The sequence below is a fragment of the Mirounga leonina genome, unplaced genomic scaffold, assembly GCF_011800145.1.
Source record: "Mirounga leonina isolate KUSES-001 unplaced genomic scaffold, KU_Mleo_1.0 Mir_178, whole genome shotgun sequence".
Lineage (NCBI taxonomy): Eukaryota > Metazoa > Chordata > Mammalia > Carnivora > Phocidae > Mirounga > Mirounga leonina.
Window position 1 is genome coordinate 657,352 of NW_023270464.1, and position 26,367 is coordinate 683,718.

General features: G+C 39.8%; 1 protein-coding gene across 8 annotated transcripts in view; it reads left to right on the top strand.

The window, feature by feature from the left end:
* Positions 1-26,367, top strand: part of HERC2 (HECT and RLD domain containing E3 ubiquitin protein ligase 2) — a 260,003-nt gene that overhangs the window by 180,683 nt on the left and 52,953 nt on the right. For all 8 annotated transcript variants that reach the window (XR_004682606.1, XM_035023922.1, XM_035023920.1 and 5 more), the window contains 5 exons: positions 2,020-2,191; positions 3,664-3,853; positions 4,410-4,550; positions 7,472-7,663; positions 10,908-11,061. Coding sequence is in view for 7 of the 8 variants with exons in the window: in XM_035023922.1 (XP_034879813.1) it covers positions 2,020-2,191; positions 3,664-3,853; positions 4,410-4,550; positions 7,472-7,663; positions 10,908-11,061 (849 nt within the window). In the remaining variant the exon portion in view is untranslated. The remainder of the gene's footprint in view (positions 1-2,019; positions 2,192-3,663; positions 3,854-4,409; positions 4,551-7,471; positions 7,664-10,907; positions 11,062-26,367) is intronic.

Sequence of the window (26,367 nt, forward strand, 5' to 3'; positions counted from 1 at the left end):
GCTTCCCGCAGGGCAGGGAGCCCAATGTGGGGCTCGATCCCAGGACCCTGGGATCATGACCTGAGCCGAAGGCAGACGCTTAATGACTGAGCCACCTAGGCGCCCCTTGAGTGTTCTTTATATATTCTGGGTACAAGTCTTTTGTCAGATATGTGACTTGTACATATTTCCTCCCAGTGTTGCTTGTCTTCTCATTCTCTTCACAAGTGAATTTTAAAGAGCAGATTAATTTTGATAAAGTCCATTTTTTTAATGGATCGTACTTTGGGGGTTATATCTAAAAAGGCTTTGTGTACTCAAGATCACGAAGATTCATTTCCGGTGTTTTCTTATATAAGTTCTGTAGCTTTAGATTTTCTTTTTAAAGATTTTATTTACTTATTTGATAGAAAGAGAGAGAGAGATCACAAGTAGGCAGGCAGGCCAGAGGGAGAGGGAGAAGCAGGCTCGATCCCAGGACATTGGGATCATGACCTGAGCCAAAGGCAAACACTTAACTGACTGAGACACTCAGGCACCCCTATAGTTTTAGATATTTAAGTCTATGCTTGATCTTGATTTAAATTTTATATATTGTGTACTGAAATTCTTTTGGGGGGCGTGTGTGTGGATATCCAGTTGTTTCAGTTGTATTTATTGAAGAAAACTGTCCTTTCTCTGTTGAATTGCTTTTTGCACCTTTGTCAAAAATCACTTGTCAATGTATGTTGTGGATCTATTTCCGGATGCTCAGTTTTGTTTTGTTGCCTTATTTTTGTATTTTGATGCTAATACCACATTGTTTTGATTACTATAACTTTATAAAAGACCCAAATTCAGGCTGTGGTAATTCTTTAACTTTGTTCTTTTTCAAATGCTGTTTTGAGTATTAGAATCAGCTTGTCAATTTTTATAAAATAGCCTGCTGGAGATTTTTTTTTTTTTTTAAGATTTTATTTATTTGACAGAGAGAGACACAGTGAGAGAGGGAACACAAGCAGGGGGAGTGGGAGAGGGAGAAGCAGGCTTCCCGCGGAGCAGGGAGCCCGATGCGAGGCTGGATTCCAGGACCCTGGGATCATGACCTGGGCCGAAGGCAGATGCTTAATGACTGAGCCACCCAGGCGCCCCTGCTGGAGATTTTTGTATGTCTGTAAATCTTCTTTAGTTTAGATACAGTTAAGTTACTCTGAAACGTTTTGTTCCTTTTGCGTCTTGGTTTTGGATTTGTTTAGTGGCTTCAGACCTGATGTTAGTCTGGGGCTAATTACTCCCCACCACTCAGACAAGGTCTTCTGAGTACTTAGCGCCCAGTGAATAATGAGGTCTTCATGTCTGGCTGATGGGAGCAAGTGCTATGCTGGTTCCTCTGCATTCTTCCAGCATATGTGCTGGGCTTGTAGTACTTTCATGTAGTTCTTTCTTTGGCTTTGGGAAGTTCCTTCTCATGTAGGCACCCATCACCTTTTGCTGCATTGTCAACTGGGGTGAGTGAGGGTACTTGCACAATGCCCTGGCACTTATCTGGGCAACTGTCTCTTCTTTGCTTCTGTTTTGTGAACTCTGACCACATTGACCTCCCTCCTGCTCCAGAGCTGTGCCTCTGTTACTCATGTAGACCACTTCCCTTGGCTGAAGCCTTCGAACTCTTAGGGCAGTGATGAGCTGGGTCATGTGTCCAGTAAGACTGTGTATTGGTGAACCATTGTTTTGTCTCGTCTCCATTGTTTTGTATTATTTTTTGTCTTGCATTTCAATGGTAAGTAAATACAGGTAGTTACCATATTTTCATAACTTTTTTTTTCTGTAGTCAAACAGCAAAGCTTTGATGAAAATAACTTCTTTATAGAACTATAAATAAATAGGTTGCTTATTGTTGTTTTTGTTTTTACTCTGGAAGACCATTAACCTAATAGTTAATCTGTGAAATAGTAAAATGCGATTGCAGTGTGTTTTAGAAATAAACTGAAGAGGTCAAATAGGAATAGAGCAAAACTCTGATCTTTAAAATTGATCCTAAATTTTATTTTCCTTTTTCAGGTGTGCCTTCAGATGCTGATTCTTCTGCTGCCAGCAATAAAATCAGTGGTGCAAATAATTCTAAGCCAAATCGCCCTTCTCTTGCCAAGATTCTCCTGTCATTGGATGGAAATCTGGCCAAACAGCAGGCCTTATCTCATATACTTACAGCACTGCAAATCATGTATGCCAGGTAGGCTTGTTGGCTAGCTTTTGAAATCCTGCAGGTATTTAAATTTTGGGTTTTGTATTTTTGGTTAATCAAATGTCTCAAGAATGTTGTGTTATTGTCTTTAAATGCTATGAGTTTTAGGTCATATACCCTTAGATAGTGAATGATGATTTTTTTTTAAAGATCTATTTATTTTAGAGAGCGAGAGAGTACGTGCGCACACGAGGCGGGAGAGGGCCAGAGGGAGGGGAAGAGAGAGAGAATCTCCAGCAGACTCCCTGCTGATCATGGAGCCTGAGAACATGGGGCTTGATTGAGCAGAGCTCAATCTCATGACCCTAAGATCACGGCCTGAGCCGAAATCAAGTTACGTACTTAACTGACTAAGCCACCCAGGCACGCCTGTGCTTTTTTTAATGGGGGTTGAAATAAGAATCAAAAGTCCAAATTGGGGTGCCTAGGTGGCTCAGTAGATTAGGTGTCCGACTCTTGATTTAGGCTCAGGTCATAATCTCAGGGTCATGAGATTGAGCTCTGCATCGGGCTCCGTGCTGGGCATGGAGCTTGCTTAAGATTCTCTCTCCCTCTCCCACTACCCCTCCTCCACCCCTGCTCTCTCTCTTTCTCTCTTTCTCTCAAAAAAGAAACCCAAATTAAAAAAAAATTTTTTTTATGGCCAGTAAGCTCTAAGCATTACTATTTGAGGAATGAGATGAAGAATTAACTGATACAAATATGCAATGACGTTTAAGACTACTTGTCCTCTCCTTCACTCAAACACTTGATAAACAGTTTTTTTTTTTTTTTAAAGATTTTATTTATTTATTCATGAGAGAGAGAGAGAGAGAGAGAGAGAGGCAGAGGGAGAAGCAGGTTCCCAAGGAGCAGGGAGCCCGATGCAGGACTTGATCCCAGGACTCTGGGATCATGACCTGAGCCGAAGGCAGATGCTTAACCATCTGAGCCACCCAGGTGCCTGATAAACAGAGTTTTGATAACGCTATCTTTTCCAACATTTTGCTGCTCTTTTCTCAGTCTGAGTTAGTTGCCCATCTATCATGGTTATGGACCTGATGAAAATTACACAGGAACATTAGTTTCATACCAAAGGCCGACTCTGTCACTGAGAGGACATTTAGTCTTTGCTGCCTTGTGTGAGGCACCCTTGGTCCACAGCTTTCAGTAAACAAAAAATTATCCTCAGGCTCTAACAACGATCCTAGAAGATTCTTCAGGGGAGTCTGGGGGTTTATTCTGGTCTGATTCTTATATTTGGTATTTTTTCACCTGTCATCATTGAGGTCATAAGATCATAAGTACACATTGTAGCTTTTAGCTGAGGAATATCAGTTCAGTATTTTCCCAGAACTGCTTTATGTGTATCCTATAAAAATGAGGGAGTCATTCAGTAAGTGTTTGTCCCTCCTCCTGACTCTTGTATCCTGTGATGGTGAAGGGCATTTCACCACAGGCCTGGCTTTCTCTCCTGACAGAGATGCGGTGGTTGGGGCGCTCATGCCAGCTGGCATGATTGCCCCAGTGGAGTGTCCTTCATTCTCCTCCTCGGCACCTCCTTCCGATGTGTCTGCTCTGGCCAGTCCTGTGAACGGAGAAGAATGTGTGCTAGCTGTTGATATTGAAGACAGACTGAGTCCAAATCCATGGCAAGAAAAGAGAGGAGAGGTAAAAATAAATAGTACGGCAATAAAGCAACATTAGATCAAAAAGGAAAAAGTAGCTACTTTGTGTTTAGGAAAGTATAGGGCCTTCTTTCAGTTAATTCAGATTGCTTTTGTTCCTACTGCTGTGATTTTTGGCTTGAATTAAAAATATTCAATTTAAAAAGGATCTTTTTAGTGCTTAAATAGAAATAGATTTATTCTTTTAAAAAGTTGTGAAATGCAAGTCCACAGTCCTTTATCTGCAATTCTGAAACATTAAAGCTCTGAAAGCCAAGAGTTTTTGTAACTTATTTTGGGGAAAAACCCAACTTGAAGAGATGTGAACTCATTTTAATCTTCTTCATGTGATCCTTTGTGAATATTAATAGGTTTTCATGTGTGATTTGCAGGGTTGCCCTGTACCCCACTGGAGCTGGTAGTGTAAGCACCTTGTTAACCTCTATAAAGTCTGGGACATTCCAGATGGCCTAAGGGGTTTGAGATAAGGCTTTTTGGAGTTGTGTGGGAAGTGTGCCACATTGCTGAGTTTTTCCTCTTCCTGTATACTTTTAAACTAGATGATCTCTTCTGATGATGCTGTGACCCCCTCTGCAGTGACCCCATCTGCTTCCTCAGCTTCTTCTCGACCATTTATCCCAGTGACGGATGACCCAGGAGCTGCCAGCATCATTGCAGAAACTATGACAAAAACCAAAGAGGTCAAGGAGCTTTCTTCTTTAACATTTTATTTTGAAATAATCTTAAATGCATACAAAAGTTGGAGAAGTAGTACATAGAAATATAGCACATTGTACTTTCATATACTATTCACCTAGGTTCTCCAGTTGTTAGCCTTTCTGAACCATTGGTGGGGAGCTGCAGGGCACAATCCCCATTCATCCTCAGGGCTTCAGTGTGTCAGGGCATTAACAGTGATCCAGGATTACTTTCTAATCCACAGATCTAATCAGATTTTGCTCATTGTCCTAATAGCATCCTTTATAGGTCTAGAACCCAACTCAGGGTTGTGTGTTGTCTCTTTAGTATTTAATATGGAACATTCTTTAATTCTTCCTTTTGATGGATACCACAGGAAGGATGTAGAGTTCTTTTCAGTGCATCCCATTGGGGTATCTTCATTGTTGATTTGCTGCATTACTGGTGATATTAATTCTTATTGCTTGGTTAAGAGTATCTGTCAGGTTTCTCCACCAGAAGTTAATAAAAGTGAGATAGTAAGTATTCATGGGGAGATACTTCGAGACTGTAAATACCTGTAAGAACCTTGTTCCTCCTATTTTTACCCAGCAGTTTTTACTATCTATTGATGATTCTAGCTGAATTCATTATTACTGTGGTAGTTGTCACATGGTGATTTTTCAAATTTCATCATTCCTTTTTGAATATAATTGTTGCTGTTCTTCTGTGAGAACTTTCCCTTCTCATCTTCGTCTATCCGTCTATGTTGGTATAGATTCATGGGATCCTACTTTACTCAAATAATGACATCCATTACTGTTAGCATTTGGCACCTAAAATGTCCCAGACATGGGCACTGGAATCCCTTTTTGGCTGGTTCATTTGTCCTTCTGACATGTCCCCATAATTCTTTGAGCACTTCTTTACTTTTTGGCACAACAACGTGTTCCAGGCTTATCTTTCACTTATCTTGTCCCTGCTCTGGAATCATCCATTTCTCCAAGGAGCCCTGGTTCCTTTTAGTGGATCATAGAATTTAGAAACAAGATCTGGAAACTTGGTAAGTTAATTGCTCCCAGATGTCCTTGGTTTACACCTTCTCAGCAAACATGCACACATATGTGTATTTTTTTCTTCTTCAGCATCTTATCTTTATAATAAAAACCATGAATAGTTCAAACCACTATTTTCAGTTTCAGTCCAACACCACAGAATTTATGCTTGCTCTGTCCCTTTCTGTGTTTGGAGTGTATAATCCTTTTATACGTTGCTGGGTTGATTTGTTGTTTTGTTGAGGGTTTTTATACCGATGTTCATAAGGGATACTGATCTGTAGTTTTCTTGTGATGTCTTTGCCTGGTTTGGGTATCAGAGTAATACTGTCTTCGTAGAATAAAATGGGCAGTGTTCCTTCATCTTCTGTTTTTTTAGAAGAGTTTGAAGGATTAGTGTTAATTCTTTAAATATTTTATAGAATTTTATCTGTCCCTTTAACATGTTCTCATCATTCTTTGAGTGTTTCCTTGCTTTCTGACACAACACACAGTTCTAGCTAAGCTCAACAAAATATTTTATCCTCCAGCCTAGAAATCAGATGTTTCTCTAGGAGGTCTTGGTTCTTTTCAGTGGAGAATTGTATTTAGAAGACAAGATCTTCAAGTGCTCATTGCTATTGGGATGTTGCTGTTCCCAAACATTCTTAGCGGACAGAACTAGGGAATAAATGTGTATGTGTATATACACACAATAGAGAAGTACACTTGTATTTATTTCATTATAAATGTGCATATTTTGAAAACCACTGGTTCACAACAATACAATCAATTCTAATTGCACAGGATTCATTTTTCTTTTCTCCCCCTCTGTATTTATAACTCTTCTCTGAAAGTGAGAGACCTGACCCTTGTTATTGGCAGTTTATTTAGTTCCCCTTAGGTAGGCAGCTTCCCATCTGGTTGCCACTCCTTTCCCACATGGGTACCCTCCTTTCTCTGCACAGCTTCTGATGCTCAAAACCAGTCTAACTTCTGCAGGGATGACCTTTTACCTGCTTGATTTGTGACCTCCCCCTCACCTCCCATGCTGTCCAGCCAAAGCAGGGACACCTTCTACTTTGCATGGCTCTGTCACACTGGCCACCCCCACATGTGGACACCCTCCCCAGCCCACTTAGGTGCTCCCTATGCCAGACCATTGTACCCTTCTAACACTCTCTCCCTTGCCAGCATATTCCCTTTGGGGACAAATATGCATTCTTTTTTTTTTTTTTTTAAGTTTTTATTTAAATTCCAGTTAACATACAGTGTAATATTAGTTTCAGGTGTACAATATAGTGATTTAGCACTTCCATACAACACCTGGTGCTTATCATAACAAGTACACTCCTTAGTCCCCATCATCTATTTAATATGCATTATTTTCAATTATACTTGGAACTCTTGGTTTATTATGCTATTACTGCTGACAAAAATATGTTCTATAGAAATTACTCATAACCGTCTTTGGTAATAAAAAAATTACTATTTATAAATTAGGTGTCTAGACTCAACTTCTAATACTTGGCAATCTCCTAGGGTGAGGATTTAATGCAGAAATTATCCTGAATTATGCAAAATTTTTGCTTTTAGGTAGAAGAGGCATTTCCTACCAGTTTATTTATGAGACATAGGCATTATCCAGATTATTATACCCCTAAATTCCTATCATTTCAATTTTGGTTTGATTCATAAATAAAAATGGTTAATTGGTCTTGAAAGCATAGTGTACATGGTGATGGAAATTTTATGGGTCTGTCGTTTCTTAATCTGGCATTTCATGGTGTTAAAGGCCTTCTAAAGCCCCTTATTCATCAGTAGTAGTTGCGTATCCTTTGAGTTTATAAGGTAAACTGGTGACTATTTCTTAATGTATCATTCCTCATTTTAATTGTTGGACTTTTTAGGATGTTGAAAGCCAAAATAAAGCATCAGGCCCAGAACCTCAGTCCTTGGATGAATTCACCAGTCTGCTGGTTGCGGATGACACCCGAGTCATGGTGGACTTGCTCAAGCTGTCCGTGTGTAGCCGGGCAGGGGACAAGGGCAGGGACGTGCTTTCAGCTGTGCTCTCTGGCATGGGTACCGCCTACCCACAGGTGAGCCACACAATGGGTGCTGTGGGCCTCCCCTCCAGGGAATATGCTACTGTTGACATCACACCTTATCTTGTGCTTGATTTTATTCTAGTAGATAGCAGTTTAGAAGGACTCTTTGTAAGTAAGTCCTTTCTCTGTCATATGTGCTGCAGTTGTCCTCTCAGTGTGCCTTTTGACATCATTTTGGTACTTTTTGCCATTTAGAAATTTCTAATTTTTATGAAGTCAGATCTGCCAGTTTTTTTCATTGATGGCTTCTGGATTTTGTATTATGCTGAAAAAATGCTTACCTACATGACAGTCATATTTGAAGAAATTTTCTCAAGTTTCTTCTAATTATTTTTATGATTTCAGTTATTATATTTACATCTTTTAGCCATCTGGGATTTATCTTTTTTTTTTTTAAGATTTATTTATTTCTTTGGAGAGAGAGAGAGGGAGAGTGTGAGTGAGTGGGGGAGAGGGCCAGAGGGAGAGAGTCTTCAAGCAGACCCCTCACTAAGCACAACATGAGGCTCCCATCTCACAACCCATGAGATCATGACCTGAGCCGAAGCCAAGAGTCGGAAACTTAACCGACTGAGCCATCCAGGCACCCCATCTGGGATTTATCTTAATGTAAGGGATAAGGTAGGGATCCAACTTTATTTTTTTCTAGATGGCAAGCATGTTGCCCAACACCGTTTATTGAATAATCTATCCTTTTCTCAATGATTTGAAAACTATTTTAATCATATTTTGAATTCCTGTATATATTTGGGTCCATTTATGGACTCTTGTTCCATTAACCTAACTGTTTATGGTCTCATACTACAGTGTTTTAACTATTATAACTTTAAATAGGTTTTAATATTTGGTAACACTGGATCCAATAGGATTTTTTGCTATGGTGGCAGTGTTTTGTAGCTGAAGCCATTCAGTGTGATAGCCTCTAGTCACGTGTAGCTGTTGACCACTTCAAAAATGACTAGTGCACCTGAGGAACTGAAGTTTTCATTTTATTTAACTTTAATTAATTTAAATTTGCATAGCCACATGTGGCTAGTTTAAGATATAAAGCCAGCATCGTGTATCAGTATATCTTAGAAATTGGATTGATGAGTCCTAAAGTTTTTTGGCTTCCTTAAAGACTCTTATTTATCAGTGGCCTTGCTCTGCCTTTTTTACAGCTGGCCACATCAGGAAGTCTGATGCCATGTGCTCTGTACAGATATGTAATCTGTGTTTCTCTGGGCCCCATATCACTACCACCCAAACGAGAAGGTACTTAAGTATGGTTGAGTGGTCTTGAAAACATAGTAAATGGTTTGGTAGATAGTAAATGGTTTGGGGCTTGTTATTTCTTAATTGTATTCAGGAAGAACAGGAAGTAGGTTTCCTACTTTCTAGTTTTTTGAGGCAAGTTACTTGGCATAATTCTGAGAGATTGAATCAAGATGAGTTGCCACAAGCAAAAGCTTAATTTTTTTTTTAAAGATTTTATTTATTTGTGAGAGAGAGAATGAGAGACAGAGAACATGAGAGGGAGGAGGGTCAGAGGGAGAAGCAGACTCCCTGCTGAGCAGGGAACCTGATGTGGGACTCGATCCCGGGACTCCAGGATCATGACCTGAGCCGAAGGCAGTCGCTTAACCAACTGAGCCACCCAGGCGCCCGCTTAATTTTTTTTTTTATAAGTTTATTGCATTTGTGAGAGGAAAGGATATGAACGAGGACATGGATTTAAAGTAATAATGCCCAGCATTTGTTGCACATACCCCTGCCGGGTCCAGTTCTGGTGCGTTCTTGGTACGAGGGTAGGTGTTGGTATTCTCTGTTTACAGATGAGGAAACCGAGGCTCTGAGGGGTTGTTTCTGGCTCATGGACACTCAGGTTGCTGGTGGGTGGGAGAAATGGTGTTGGACCCTGGGTGCTCTGAGGGCAGAGCCATATCTATGACCCTTATGTCATCGTGTCCTGAGAAGCTTATTGGACCCTCCTGAGGGAATGATGGGTTTTTCAGAGGAAGATTGTGCAGCCCAGAAGACCCCTGGTGGGCTGTGCAGTAGGTGTTTGATGACACCAACATCTATGTCTCAGTGACACAAACCCACAGCAGGTTCAAGGAGATACAGAAGCAGAGATAGGATTGTCTTCAAACTGTCCTGACCAGTGGCAAGATGCTAGTCCTTTGTCCTACCCTGACATACTATCTGGAACTCTTGAAAGAGAGATGTGTGAATTTATGGTTCTAATACCTAGATGGCAGTGATAGTAGTTTGTCATTAGTAAAAAACTGTTTACTAAGTTAATCGGTTTGTTATCTAAATATGAGGAAAAATAGAGAAAAAAATCATTCCTGAAAAGTATGGAATAGAGAATAGTTTTTTTTTCTGAATGTAGAAAATTTACAGGTCATTATTGCTATAATATATATATTTTTAAAGATTTTATTTATTTCTTTGAGAGAGAGAGATGGCAAGAGAGAGCGAGAGAGAGAGCACAAGCAGGGAGCCTGAAGCGTGGCTTGATCCCAGGACTCTGAGATCATGACCTGAGCTGAAGGCAGACGCTTAACCGACTGAGCCACCCAGGCGCCCTTTCTTATTTGTTTCTAAAAATAGAAGTCAAGAAGTTTATAATCACCAGAGTTGACCACTTCAGTGGTGTGAGTCACTAAAATTTTAAAATGAAATAATGACATTATGGATTGTTGAAGGAATATGGTCTGGGGGCTGCCTCTTAATGTCCTGGGTCAAGAGAAATTCCCACTTATGTTTGTGTTTATAGCCTCTCATTCCAGATACTCTGCTGCTGTTTGGCCTGGATGGCTTGATCATTCTTCTTTATTCCTGCCCACTCCTGCTTGATCCCTGGTGTCTTCTTGGATTTTGGTCATTTTTATCACCTTTCTGCTCCTTCCCTTGATATTTTGTTCCTGAGGAAGATTTTTCCTACCTAGGAAGTAATCTTGTCTTGATGTAAAAAGAAACTGTTGTGATCACAGTTTGATCATTTGGGATGTATTGAGTGTCTTATATATGTCAGGCACCTCCCAGCTTCATACATACATATATAGGCACCTCTGTGAGCTCTGTGCTATTTTGATGTTATAGGTGAGGGAACCAAGCCCTGATTTAAACTAGATTTCTCAAATTCCCAAGTGCTCTGCTCTGCCACCCGGTCCCTGCGGAAAGACCTGGAGCAGGGCTGGCAGGGGTAGTATCTTGATGACTTGATCTGTGCCCCTGCTTCCTCCACCAGGTGGCAGATATGTTGCTGGAGCTCTGTGTCACCGAACTGGAGGATGTAGCCACGGACTCACAGAGCGGCCGCTTGTCCTCTCAGCCGGTGGTGGTAGAGAGTAGCCATCCCTACACGGACGACACTTCCTCCAGTGGCACAGTCAAGATACCAGGTATTCAGTGCTGGCCCAGGGGGAGGAGGTGGGGGGAATCTCTGCCCATAGAATGGCTTCGTTTCTGTAATTGCATCATAGAAGTAACCATCACCATTTTATAGAAAAGAAGCTACAGAATTGCTTTAGAATTATTTCTAAACTTTTCTAATAAAAACCTTTTTTTTTTCCAAAATATGATACAGAAAACCACACAAAGTGAATGTTTAGCTTAATGATTATTAGGTGGATGCCTTAGTTACCAAAACTCAGACCTAGAAGAGGTCCTGTGCCAGTTTCTAGAAGCCCTTCACGTGTCCCCACTAAACTGATTGCTGTCCTCATTTGGAGATAAGGGTGACTTGTATTTCTGGACAGTTTTTACTACCCAAGTGTGCTTCCACTTCTTAAGTCTCTTTTTAATTAATAGTTTTTATCTTTTAGTTTCTTATTGTAACTTTAGTTTCTTCCTTTATTTTCTTTTTCCATTTGTTTCAACAATGTACCTACTGAGGAACCTGGGCCTTTGAACCTTTAGGCTTCCCTGCAACTTGGATTTGCATACCCCTGCTGTACTTCAGCCTAGTCTTCAACCTTGTCTTTCTGCAAATTTGCCTTGATTCAGAGTTCCAAGTAGTTCAGCCCCTTTGGCAAGACCATTGGTGGTTGTGTCCTAGCATCTGAAAGTACCTCGTGCCTGCTTGTCTTTCCTTATGTGATGTTAGCAGCTACCAATGCTCAGAGCCTGAGGCCATTAATCCACTGGGATTGCAAAATGATTCTATTCTAATTGTCTCATTTCTTTCTTATTAGCTGGAATACTTTATAAAGAAATATTTTCCCTCATCCTTTAATTGGTTACCCAGGGGTGCTGTTTGCATAAGCAAGGGATTAAAAGCTTGAGTGTTTTTTTTTTCTCCTATTTATATATATATATATATATATATATATATATATATATATTTCATTATGGTATGTTAATCAACATACATTACATCATAAGTTCTTGACATAGTGTTCCATGATTCATTGTTTGTGTATAGAACACAGTGCTCCATGTAGTACGTACCTTCTTTAATAACCATCACCAGGCTAACCCATCCCCCCATCCCCCTCCCCTCAAGAACCCTCAGTTTGTTTCTCAGAGTCCATCGTCTCTCATGGTTCGTCTTTGATCCGATTTCCCCCCGTTCATTCTTCCCTTTATGCTATCTTCTTTTTTTTTTTTTTTAAACATATAATGTATTATTTGTTTCACAGGTACAGGTCTGTGATTCAACAGTATTACACAATTCACAGCGCTCACCATAGCACATACACTCCCCAATGTCTATCACCCAGCCACCCCATCCCTCCCACCCCCCACCACTCCAGCAACCCTCAGTTTGTTTCCTGAGATTAAGAATTCCTCATATCAGTGAGGTCATATGATACATGTCTTTCTCTGATTGACTTATTTCGCTCAGCATAATACCCTCCAGTTCCATCCACGTTGTTGCAAATGGCAAGATTTCGTTCCTTTTCATGGCTGCATAATATTCCATTGTATATATATACCACATCTTCTTTATCCATTCATCTGTCGATGGAAATCTAGGCTCTTTCCACAGTTTGGCTATTGTGGACATTGCTGCTATAAACATCGGGGTGCACCTACCCCTTCGGATCCCTACATTTGTATCTTTGGGGTAAATACTCAGTAGTGCAATTACTGGGTCGTATGGTAGCTCTATTTTCAACTTTTTGAGGAACCTCCATACTGTTTTCCAGAGTGGCTGCACCAGCTTGCATTCCCCCCAACAGTGTAGGAGGGTTCCTCTTTCTCCGCATCCTCGCCAACATCTGTCGTTTCCTGACTTGTTAATTTTAACCATTCTGACTGGTGTGAGGTGGTATCTCATTAAGGTTTTGATTTGGATTTCTCTGATGCCGAGTGATGTTGAGTACTTTTTCATGTGTCTGTTGGCCATTTGGATGTCTTCTTTGGAAAAATGTCTGTTCATGTCTTCTGCCCATTTCTTGATTGGATCATTTGTTCTTTGGGTGTTGAGTTTAAGAAGTTCTATATAGATTTTGGATACTAGCCCTTTATCTTGATATGTCATTTGCAAATATCTTCTCCCATTCTGTCGGTTGTCTTTTGGTTTTGTTGATGAAGTCCCAATAGTTCATTTTTGACCCTGCTTCCCTTGCCTTTGGCGATGTTTCTAGGAAGAAGTTGCTGCATCTGAGGTCAAAGAGGTTGCTGCCTTTGTTCTCCTTTAGGATTTTGATGGATTCCTGTCTCACATTGAGGTCTTTCAACCATTTGGAGTCTATTTTGTGTGTGGTGTAAGGAAATGGTCCAGTTTCATTCTTCTGCATATGGCTGTCCAATTTTCCCAACACCATTTGTTGAAGAAACTGTCTTTTATCCACTGGACATTGTTTCCTGCTTTGTCAAAGATGAGTTGACCATAGAGTTGAGGGTCCATTTCTGGGCTCTCTATTCTGTTCCATTGATCTATGTGTCTGTTTTTGTGCCAGTACCATACTGTCTTGATGATGACAGCTTTGTAATAGAGCTTGACATCTGGAATTGTGATGCCGCCAGCTTTGGTTTTCTTTTTCAACAGTCCTCTGGCTATTTGGGGTCTTTTCTGGTTCCATACAAATTTTAGGATTATTTGTTCCATTTCTTTGAAAAAAGTGGATGGTATTTTGATAGGGATTGCATTGAATGTGTAGATTGCTCTAGGTAGCATTGACATCTTCACAATATTTGTTCTTCTAACCCATGAGCATGGAACGTTTTTCCATTTCTTTGTCTTCCTCAATTTCTTTCATGAGTATTTTATAGTGTTCTGAGTACAGATCCTTTGCCTCTTTGGTTAGTTTTATTCCTAGGTATCTTATGGCTTTGGGTGTGATTGTAAGTGGGATCGACTCCTTAATTTCTCTTTCTTCTGTCTTGTTGTTGGTGTATAGGAATGCCACTGATTTCTGTGCATTGCTTTTATATCCTGCCACCTGACTGAATTCCTGTATGAGTTCTAGCAGTTTTGGGTTGGAGTCTTTTGGGTTTTCCACATAAAGTATCATATCATCTGCAAACAGTGAGAGTTTGACTTCTTCTTTGCCGATTTGGATGCCTTTGATTTCTTCTTGTTGTCTGATTGCTGTGGCTAGGACTTCTAATACTATGTTGAATAGCAGTGGTGATAGTGGACATCCCTGCCGCATTCCTGACCTTAGGGGAAAAGCTCTCAGTTTTTCCCCATTGAGAATGATATTCGCTGTGGGTTTTTCAGTCTAATGTTTCTACCATTGTAGGTTACATATCTCTTCTCCCGAGCTGCTTTCAAGATTTTCTCTTTGTCTCTGAGACTCATCAGTTTTACTATTAGATGTTGGGGTGTTGACCTATTTTTATTGATTTTGAGAGGGGTTCTCTGTGCTTCCTGGATTTTGATGCCTGTTTCCTTACCCAAATTAGGGAAGTTCTCTGCTATAATTTGCTCCAATATACCTTCTGCCGCTCTCTCTCTTTCCTCTTCTTCTGGGATCCCAATTATTCTAATATTGTTGCGTCTTATGGTATCAGTTATCTCTTGAATTCTGCCCTTTTGATTCAGTAGTTGTTTATCTCTCTTTTTCTCAGCTTCTTTATTTTCCATCATTTGGTCTTCTATATCACTGATTCTCTCTTCCGCCTCATTTATCCTAACAGTTAGAGCCTCCATTTTTTATTGCACCTCATTAATAGCCTTTTTGATTTCGACTGGGTTAGATTTTAGTTCTTTTATTTCTCCAGAAAGCATTTCTCTAATGTCTTGCATGCTTTTTTCAAGCCCAGCTAGTATCTTTAAAATCATCATTCTGAACTCTAGCTCCGACATCGTACTAATGTCTGTATTGAGTAGGTCCCTGGCAGTCGGTACTGCCTCTTGTTTTTTTTTTGAGGTGATTTTTTCCGTCTTGTCATTTTGTCCAGAGGAGAATAGATTAATGAGAGAACAAAATGCTAATAGGGTAACAACGTCCCCAGAAAATATACACTAAACAAATCAGAAGAGACCTGAAACCAGGGTAAAAGAAAGGGAAAGAAAGAAAAGAGAAAGAAAAAAAGAAAAAGAAAGATAAAAACAAGGAAAGAACAACAGCATAAAAGAAAAACAGAGTATGATCAAATATGATTAGGCTTGTGAATAGATCAGTGCCACACACTAGATTTTGGTCGTATTTTGGTCTGTTAGAAGGAAGTGCCTCCCAAAATTTTAAAGAAAGAAAAACTTATATATGTACAAAAATAAGGGTTAATACGATGAAGGGATGGAATATCACTGTAAAGATGGAAATTATAAAAGGAATTGATAAGATAAGAAGTTGGTTGAGAAAAGAAAGAAGAGGATTTAAGAAAAAAAAAAGGGGAGAATGTGATCAGGCAGGAGATTAGAACAAAGCCATAGACTAGAGATTTAGGGTATATTTTGGTCTGTTAGAAGAAGCTGTATCCCAGAATTTTAAGAAGGGAACAACTTATATACATATACCAAAAATAAGGTTAACTACTATGAAGGGATAGAATATGACTCTAAAAATGAAAAATAAAAAAGATGTTTTAAAAAAGTAATTGATAAGATGTTGGTTGAAAAAGGGAAAAAGAAAAATTCAAAAAAAAAAAAAGAAAGTTAAAAAAAATTAACGTTGAAAGACTAAAGAATCATGGTAAAAAATCCATGAATTCTATGTGCAGTATTCCTCTAGCGCTGGAGTTCTGCCATTCTCATTGATCGGTAAACTTGGTCTTGGCTGGCTGTTCTTGCTTATCTCCTGGGGGAGGGGCCTGTTGCTGTGGTTTCCAAATGTCTTCGCCAGAGGCGGAATTGCCCCGCCCTTGTCATGTCCAGGCTAAGTAATCTGCTCGGGTTTGCTCTCGGGAGCTTTTGTTCCCTGCAAGCTTTCCGTACAGCTTTTAAGGATGAGAGTGAAAATGGCCTCCTCCGATCTCCACTTCGGTGGAGCCGAGAACCTGGGGCCCCACTCCTCAGTGAGCCCCCGGGGAAAAGCAGTCAATCACTCCCATCTCCCCGGTCTCCGGCCACACTCCATGCTTACCCGGCCTGTGATGGAGCATTTCTGTCTCTGGCACCTGACCCCGTGTGGAGTCTCCAAACCCAGCAGAAACCTGCGGTGTGCTCCCGCATCGCTCCTCCCAGGGGAGGAGTCTCCCCAGGTGTGCCGCTTGTTGGGTCCCTGCTGGAGGAGCAGTGGCCCGACTGTGCTGTGGATTTTGGTTTATGGCAACCCAGAGCTGAGAGCCCACACCTTGGCTCTGTCTCTGCAGCCGGCTTCCCCGCTCTGATACCTGGAAGCTCTGCCACACTCAGGCACCCCTGGTCTTTCTGTGACCCTGAGTGTCCTGAGTCCACACTGTCCCAGCGAGTGTTCCACACCCCTCCCCACCACTTTGCCTCCAGAGTGACGTCCCTCAGCAGAGCCGACTTCTAAAAGTTCCAATATTGTGCTCTGCTGCTCTATCACTTGCTGGGAGTGGCTGACAGAGGCCCTCTTCCCCACCATCTATCTTCCCAAATATCGCCTTGGATTCACTTCTCCATACGTTCTTCCTTCCAGAAAGTGGTCGCTTTTCTGTTCAGAGAGTTGGCTGCTATTCTTTTCTTCGATCTCCTATTGAGTTCGTAGGTGTTCAGAATGGTTTGATCCCTATCTAGCTTCATTCCTGGGACCAGACGAAATTTAGGTCTCCTACTCCTCCACCATATTGCCCCTCCCCACCTCCTATTTATATTTTTAAGAGAATGAATGGGTTCCCTATCATTCTTCGAAGGTGATCAGTTAGAGTTTTTTTTTCTTTTATATCATTGTGAACTCATCACTTTAAACATATATGATGGGCTTTAATAATTGTGATTATGATCCTATTGAAGCTCAAATTATATCATCTCTAGATATCTGGATTCTCTTCAGTTTGTCTCTGGAAATCACTTTGGTGGTCTATTGATAACCTCCATGCAGTATGATATGACAAGATGCTTTAGGCTTGTCATGTAGTTTCTGCCCTGGAATCTTCCTTGGTGTATTTTAGTGGAGATGGCTTTCAGATTAATGGGCTGTCATTGTTTCTAGACCTTTTCAGTAGACAGAGATAGGATGAATGTTTGGGCAGTCCACTGACTGACTTTCTTTTGAGTCCATACTGATACATTAGAGTCAAATTCAGAACTGCAAGGTTTCTACTTAACCTCTTCTGTTGCATCTGTTTTCTTCTATACTGAAAATCCTGGTTAGACAGGGATGACAGAATTAGAATATCTCATAATTATTCATTTGCTTTATCTCACGTTGCATAAGCAATGGACTCAGGATTCAATTCAATAGAAACATGAATATAGTTCCTGAAAATAGCTAAAAAAATTATTTTTGGCTTATGCTATGTTCTTTCTCACAACTTTATTAAAATGATTATACTATGTCTACCAAAGCATAATAGCTATTACATACCATACTTCTTCCAGTCTTCATTTAGTCTTAGTTTTACTCTGTTTAATGCTCACTTCTAGTCCTTTGTCTCTTTTTTCATTATGGTTGTCTGAAGCTCACTTTCTAGTCAGTTATTCTGCAGGGCTCAGAGGATGGCAGCCCTGGGATCAGCTTATCCATGACAGTTTGTGCTCAAACTTGAAAGTTAGCTTTTCTTGGTAGTAAATCTTTGGATCGCATATTCTTCCTCTGTGAAAGTGTGATGGTGATAACCTATTTTTCCCCTTCTATGCTGTGCTTTGTTTCAGTAATTTTACTAGAATATGTTTTCATGTTGGTTACTATAGGTGATATTCACCAATAAGGGATGTGCTTCTTTAAAATGTAGTTTCAGGTCTTTTCTCTGTATGTGCTGTTTGCATCCTTTAGCTCTCTTTCATGGACACGTGGTCATCGTTGTGTGTTGGATACCTTTTAGAGTCAGTGTTGACTACTTCATCTCTCAAATACTTTCTACCTCTTTCTTTTTCTTCCTTTCCTCCTACTGTTTGTCTTAAAGCACCATCTATTATGTTCATTTACTCCTATATTCTTTATAGTTTAGTCTGAATTTTGTAATTTTTTTGGTAATTTTTTACTGAATTTTATTATTTAATACTTTGGTTGTCCTAATTCTAACTTATGTTGTTTCTTTCATATTTTGATAATTTTGTTAATTTTTAAAAACTTCTTTAGAAGTAGTAGATTATAGTTTTGATCTTTTTTGTAGGCATATCTTTCTAGTCTGTGTTTATTGAAGGGATATTATTCTGTTTCTTCTTTTTTCTTTTTTTTTAATTTATTTTTTCTTTTTTTTTTAAAGATTTTATTTACATATTAGAAAAACAGTGAGAGAGGGAATACAAGCAGGGGCAGAGGGAGAGGGAGAAGCAGGCTCCCCACTGAGCAGGGAGCCCGATGTGGGGCTTGATCCCAGGACCCTGGGATCATGACCTGAGCCGAAGGCAGATGCTTAATGAGTGAGCCACCCTGGCACCCCTTTATTTTCTCTTTTCTAAGAACAACTTTGTATTGGATTTGACCTTGATACTTTTATCTTGCTCATTTTTATGTGAAAAATTTTTTATAACTTTTAGAAAAGCTTTCTTAACTTTAAGCTATTACTCTTTCATGATAGAAATTAAAAAACAAAAGGTATTTCTACTGAGCATTTGCCTACCACAGAAATCTGGTGGCCCTCTTTATCTTTTTTGTTTCTTACTTCATACCCACTCCAACAGCAAATCCTATCATTTCTGATTTTTAAAAAAATTTTAATTCCACTTTAGTTAACATACAGTGTTATATTAGTTTTAGGTGTACAATATAGTGATTCAGCAATTCCATACATCACCTGGTGCTCATCAGAAGTGCTCTCATTAGGGCGCCTGGGTGGCTCAGTTGTTAAGCGTCTGCCTTCGGCTCAGGTCATGATCCCAGGGTCCTGGGATCGAGTCCCACATTGGGCTCCCTGCTCCGCGGGAAGCCTGCTTCTCCCTCTCCCACTCCCCCTGTTTGTGTTCCTGCTCTCGCTCTCTCTCTCTGTCAAATAAATAAATAAAATCTTAAAAAAAAAAAAAAAAGAAGTGCTCTCATTAATCCCCATCACCTATTTCACCTACTCTCACACCCACCTCCCCTCTGGTAACCATCAGTTTGTTTTCCATAGTTAAGAGTCTGTTTCTTGGTTTCTCTCTCTCTCTGTTTTCCCTTTGCTCATTTGTTTTATTTCTTAAATGCCACGTACGAGTACAGTCATGGTATTTGTCTTTCTCCGACTGACTTGTTTCACTTAGCATTATACTCTATAGCTCTATACACATCATTATTGCAATGGCAAGATTTCATTCTTTTTTATGGCTGAGTAATATTCCATTGTGTATATATACTACATTTTCGTCCATTCATCTATCAGTGGATACTTGTGCTGCTTCCATATCCTGGCTATTATAAATAATGCTGTTATAAACATCAGACTGCATGTATCCCTTTGAATTAGTGTTTTTATATTTTGGGGGTAAATACCCAATAGTGCAATTACTGGATCATAGGGTAACTCTGTTTTTAACTTTTGTTTTTAAAGATTTTATTTATTTATTTGAGAGAGAGAGAAATAGTGAGAGAGGGAACACAAGCAGGGGGAGCCGGAGAAGCAGCCAGTGCCCCACCCCCACTGAGCAGGGAGCCTGACGTGGGGCTCGATTCCAGGACCTTGGAATCATGACCTGAGCTGAAGGCAGATGCTTAACCGACTGAGCCACCCAGGTGCCCCAATTTTTAACTTTTGAGGAACCTCCATTCTGTTTTCCAGAGTGGCTGCACCAGTTTACATTTCCACCAGTAGTCTAAGAAGGTTCCTTTTTGTCCACATCCTCACCAATACTTGCTGTTTCTTGTGTTTTTGATGTTAGCCATTTTGACAGGTGTGAGGTGATATATCGCTATAGTTTTGATTTGTCTTTCCCTGATGAGTATCCTTTCATGTGTCTGTTGGCCATCTGTATGTCTTCTTTGGAGAAATGTCTTTATGTCTTTTGCCCATTTTTTAATTGGATTATTTGTTTTTTGGATGTTGAGTTTTATAAGTTCTTTATATTTTGGGTACTAACCCTTTATCAGATATGTCATTTGCAAATATCTTACTCCATTCTGTAGGTTGCCTTTTAGTTTTGTTTCCTTCGCTGTGCAGCGCTTTTTATCTTGGTGAAGTCCCAATAGTTTATTTTTGCTTTTTTTTTTTTTTAAGATTTTATTTATTTATTTCAGAGAGAGAGAATGAGAGAGAGCACATGAGAGGGGGGAGGGGCAGAGGGAGAAGCAGACTCCCTGCCGAGCAGGGAGCCCGATGTGGGACTCGATCCTGGGACTCCAGGATCATGACCTGAGCCGAGGCAGTCGCTTAACCAACTGAGCCACCCAGGCGCCCTTATTTTTGCTTTTATTTCCCTTGCCTCAGGAGACATCTAGAAAAATTTTGCTTTTTTGATGTCAGAGACATTACAGCCTGTGCTCCCTTCTAGGATTTTTATGGTTTAAGGTCTCACGTTTAGGTCTTTTTTTTTTAAGATTATTTATTTATTAGAGAGATAGAGCAGGAGCAGGGGGAGGAGCAGAGGAAGAGGGAGAAGCAGACTCCCCAGTGAGCAGGGAGCCCGACCTGGGGCTCGATCCCAGGTCCCTGAGATCATGCCCTGAGCTGAAGGCAGCTGCTTAACCGACTGAGCCATCCAGGCACCCCAAGCATGGAATGTCTTTACATTTCTTGGTGTCTTCAGTTTCCTTCATCAGTGTTTTATAATTTTCAGAATATAGGTCTTTCACCTTTTTGGTTAGGTTTAGTCATAGGTATCTTATTATTTTTGGTGCAGTTGAATTGGGATCAATTCTTTGATTTCTTTTTCTGCTGCTTCATTATTAGTGCATAAAAATGCAACAGATTTCTGTATATTAATTTTGTATCCTGTAATTTTACTGAATTCATGTATTAGTTCTAGTAGTTTTTTGGTGGAGTCTTTAGGATTTTCTTTATAGAATATCATCATCTGCAAATCAGAAAGTTTTACTTCTTCCTTACCAATTTGAATACTTTTTATTTCTTTTTGTTGTCTGATTGCTATGGCTAGGACTTCCAGTGCAAGTTGAATACAAGTGATGAGAGTGGGGGCATCTGGGTAGCTCAGTAGGTTAAGCATCTGACTCTTGGTTTCAGCTCAGGTCATGATCTCAAGGTCATGGGATCGAGCCCCATGTTGGGCTCTGCTTGAGATTTTTTTTAAAAGATTTTTATTTATTTATTTGAGAGTGAGAGAGTGAGAGAGAGAGCACAAGAGGAGGTAGGGTCAGAGGGAGAAGCAAACTCCCTGCTGAGCAGGGAGCCCGATGCAGGACTCGATTCCGGGGCTCCGGGATCATGACCTGAGCTGAAGGCAGTCGCTTAACCAACTGAGCCACCCAGGTGCCCTCTCCTTGAGATTCTTACACCCTCCTTCTTCGTACCCCTCTGCTCCTCCCCTCACCCACTCCCCCAAATAAATAAATAAATAAATAAATAAATAAATAAATACAATCTTTAAAAACCCCACTTTTTTGAGAGTGGACATCTTCTTCTAATTGCTAACCTTAGGGGAAAAGCTCTTGTTTTTTTCCCCCATTGGGTATGATGTTCACTGTGAATTTTTCATATATGGCCGTTCTTATGTCGAGGTATGTTCACTCTAAACCCACTTTGTTGAGGGCTTTTAGCATGGATGGATGTTGTACTTTGTCAAATGCTTTTTCTGCGTCTGTTGAAATGATTGTATGGTTTTTATCCTTTCTCTTATTGATTTGATGTATCATGTTGATTGATTTGTGAATGTTGAATCACCCTTGCATCCCAGGAATAAATCGCACTTGATTGTGGTAAATGACTTTTTAAATGTATTATTGGATTCAATTTGCTAGGTTTTTTTTTTTTTTTTGAGGATTTTGTGTCTATGTTTAACAGAGATATTGGCCTGTAGTTCTCTTGTGTGGTGTCTTTATCAGGTTTTGGTATCAGGGTGATAATGGCCTCATAACTTGGAAGTTTTCTTTCCTCTTTTATTATTTGGAATACTTTGAGAAGAGTAGGTATTAACTCTTCCTTAAATGTTTGGTAGAATTTGCCTGTGAAGCTTTCTGGTCCTGGACTTTCATTTGTTGGGAGTTTTTTGATTATTGATGTAATCTCCTTGCTGCTTATCAGTCTATCCAAATTTTCTATTACTTCCTGCTTCGGGTTTGGTAGTTTATATGTTGGTAGAAATTTATCTATTTTTTCTAGGTTGTCTAAATTTTTGGCATATTGTCTTTCATAATATTCTCTTACAGTTGTATTTCTGTGGTGGTGGTTGTTATTTCTCCTCTTTCACTTGTGATTTTATTTATTGGGGTCCTTTCTTTCTTTCTCTTTTGGTGAGTCTGGCTAGAGATTTATCAATTTTGTTGATCTTTTCATAGAACCAGCTCTTGGTTTCATTGATCTGTTCTATTGTTTTTTTTTTTTGGTTTCTGTATCATTTATATTTGCTCTAATCTTTATTACTTCCTTCCTCCTGGTTTTAGGTTTTGTTTGTTGTTCTTTTTCTAGCTCCTTTAAGTGTAAAGTTAGGTTGTTTATTTGAGACTTTTCTTTCTTCTTGAGGTAGGTCTCTGTTGCTAGAACCTTCCCTCTTAGAACCATTTTTGCTGCATCCCAAAAGTTTTGGACCATTGTGTTTTCATTTTTGTTTGTTTCCATATATTTTCTGATTTTTTCTTTGATTTCTTGTTTAACGCATTGATTTTTCAGTAGCATGTTATTTAACCTCCATGTATTTGTGTTGTTTTTTTTTTTTTAAGATTTTATTTATTTATTTGACAGAGAGAGACACAGCGAGAGAGGGAACACAAGCAGGGGGAGTGGGAGAGGGAGAAGCAGGCTTCCCGCGGAGCAGGGAGCCCGATGTGGGGCTTGATCCCAGAACCCCGGGATCATGACCTGAGCTGAAGGCAGACGCTTATCGACTGAGCCACCCAGGTGCCCCTGTATTTGTGTTCTTTCCAGATTTTTCCTGTGGTTGATATCTAGTTTCATAGTTTTATAGCATTGTGATCAGAAAAGATGAATTTGAATTCTTGAATTTGTCAAAGCTTGTTTTGTGGACTAATTTGTGATCTATTCTGGAGGACGTTCTGTGTGCCTCTGAAAATAATGTGTATTCTGCTGTTTTAGAATGGAATATTCTGAATATATCTGTTAAATTCATCTGGTCCAGTGTGTTATTCAAAGCCACTGTTTCCTTGTTGATTTTCTGTTTGGATGATTTGTCCGTCAGTATAAGTGGGGTGTTAAAGTCCCCTATTATTATTGTTATTAGTATTGGTTAGTTCTTTTTTATGTTTGTTATTAATTTTTTTATGTATTTGGGTGTTCCCATGTTGGGTGCATAAATATTTACAATTGTTATATCTTCTTGTTGAAATTATTATATAGAGTTCTTCTTTGTCTCTTGTTGCAGACTTTGCTTTAAAGTCTGTCTTGTCCGATATAAGCATTGCTGCTCCAGCTTTCTTTTGACATCCATTTGCGTGATAAATGTTTCTCCATCCTGTCAATCTGCAGGTGTCTTTAAGTCTGAAATGAGTCTCTTGTGGGCAGCATATAGAGAGGTCTTGTTTTTTTATCCACTCTGTCATCCTATATCTTTTGATTGGGCCATTTAGTCCACTTAGATTCAAAGTAATTATTGATGGATACATATTTATTGCCATTTTGTTACTTGTTTTGTGGTTGTGTTGTATGGTTTCTCTGATCCTTTTCTTTCTCTCTTCCATGGTTTGCTGGTTTTCTTTTGTGATATACTTTTTTATTCTTTGCATATCTATTATTGGTTTTTGATTTGTGGTTACCATGAGGTTTGTGTATAACATCTTCTTGGTTTATGGTTGCTTAAGTTTGAACCCATTCTTTACTCTTCTCTCCCCCAGTGCTTTAGGTATATGGTGTCAAATTTTACATCTTGTTTTGTGAATCCCTTGACTGATTTTAGTTGTGATGTTTGTGTAGCCAGTCTTTGGGTCCTTTTCTGGGTTGTTTGCTCTGATATGAGTGTTATCTAGTTGTATCTAGTGTATCCAGTTATCTAGCTGTATCTGTGGGGTGAAGTGAGTTTAGGGTCCTCCTACTCTGCCATTTTCCCTGAAAGTGCCTATCATTTCTACTTTTAAAATATTTTACTAACTCAGTCATTTCTCTCTAACTCCCGGCCATTCTGGGCCCAACCAGCTGGTCTCACCCAGTTTATTATACTATCACCATATACTATATTACACCTAACCTCCTGTGTCCCCCAGAATCATCTCCCTACAGGACATCCAGAGATACTCTCTTAAAACCACCTTGTGAACCACCCCAGTCAGAACATACTGGGCCTCTGCTTAAAAACCACCAATATACCCCATAACTGTAACTTTAAAATAAGAACTGAATTTCTGATCATGGTTTGTATGACTTTGTATAAGCCCTGGTCACCTCTTCAATGTATTGCTTCCTCACTCCTTTGTCTCTCTCTCTGGGCCCTCCACATCATCTTCTTTGCCAGTCCTGAAGTATATTCTAGGTTCAGGCTCTTTGTTTCACTTTGTATTTGCCATCTGCCTGAAATATTCTTCCCCGAGGCAATTACTTACGGATTTCTGGCCATATCTCCCTTGTTCAGAGAATCCTTTCTGGTTTAACCACCATATGCAGAAACAGCCTTTCCCTGATCTCATTTCACACCCTTCCTTCTTCATAACAGTTAACACCCTGTGACATTTAACAGACATCATCTGTCCCTTACACTAGAGCAGAGACTGGCTAGAATCAGTTGCATACTAAGGGTGAGAGTGGAAATCCTTTCCTTGTTCCAGTAAGGTGAACACATTTAGTCTGTAAGCATTACGTCCATTAACTAGATTTTTCACAGATGCCCTTATCAGCTTGAGGAAGTTTCTTTCTGTTCCTAGTTTGGGGGGTAGATTTTTTTTTTTTTTAATTTTTTTTTATTCTTATGTTAATCCCCATACATTACATCATTAGTTTTAGATGAAGTGTTCCATGATTCATTGTTTGTGCATAACACCCAGTGCTCCATGCAGAATGTGCCCTCCTCAATACCCACCACCAGGCTAACCCATCCTCCCACCCCCCTCCCTCTAGAACCCTGTTTGTTTTTCACAGTCCATCGTCTCTCATGGTTCGTCTACCCCTCCGATTTCCCCCACTTCATTCTTCCCCTCCCGCTACCTTCTTCTTCTTTTTTTTTCTTAACATATATTGCATTATTTATTTCAGAGGTACAGATCTGAGATTCAACAGTCTTGCACAATTCACAGCGCTTACCAGAGCACGTACCCTCCCCAGTGTCTATCACCCAGTCACCCCATCCCTCCCACCCCACCCCCCACTGCAACAACACTCAGTTTGTTTCCTGCGATTAAGAATTCCTCATATCAGTGAGATCATATGATACATGTCTTTCTCTGTTTGATTTATTTCACTCAACATAATACCCTCCAGTTCCATCCACGTCGTTGCAAATGGCAAGATTTCATTCCTTTTGATGGTTGCATAATATTCCATTGTATATATATACCACCTCTTCTTTATCCAGTCATCTGTCGATGGACATCTTGGCTCTTTCCACAGTTTGGCTATTGTGGACATTGCTGCTATAAACATCGGGGTGCACGTACCCCTTCGGATCCGTACTTTTGTATCTTTGGGGTAAATACCCAGTAGTGCGATTGCTGGATCATATGGTAGCTCTATTTTCAACTTTTTGAGGAACCTCCATACAGTTTTCCAGAGTGGCTGCACCAGCTTGCATTCCCACCAACAGTGTAGGAGGGTTCTGGGGGGTAGATTTTAAGAGTAGGTGTTGGGTTTTGTCAAATGCTTTTTGTGTGTTTTGTTGTTTACTCAATATAGCATATTGTAGGAATCAGGTTTTGGATATTAAACTCACTTTGCATTCCTGAACAAATCACAGTTGTTGACAATGTGTAATCTTTATTATATGTTGCAGGATTTGGTTTGCTAATATTTTGTTAAGGATTTTTCCATCTATTTTCATGAATAGTGTTGCTTTGTAGCTTTAAGTTATTTTAAAATTAATTTATTTATATGGCTTTTCCTTTCTTGTGATAGGTCTGTCTGGTTTTGGTATCAGGACAATACTGGCCTTAATAGATTGGGTTGCAAAGTGTTTCCCCCCTCCTCTATTCTCTGAAAGAGTTTGTGTAGGATTGGTATTATTCTTC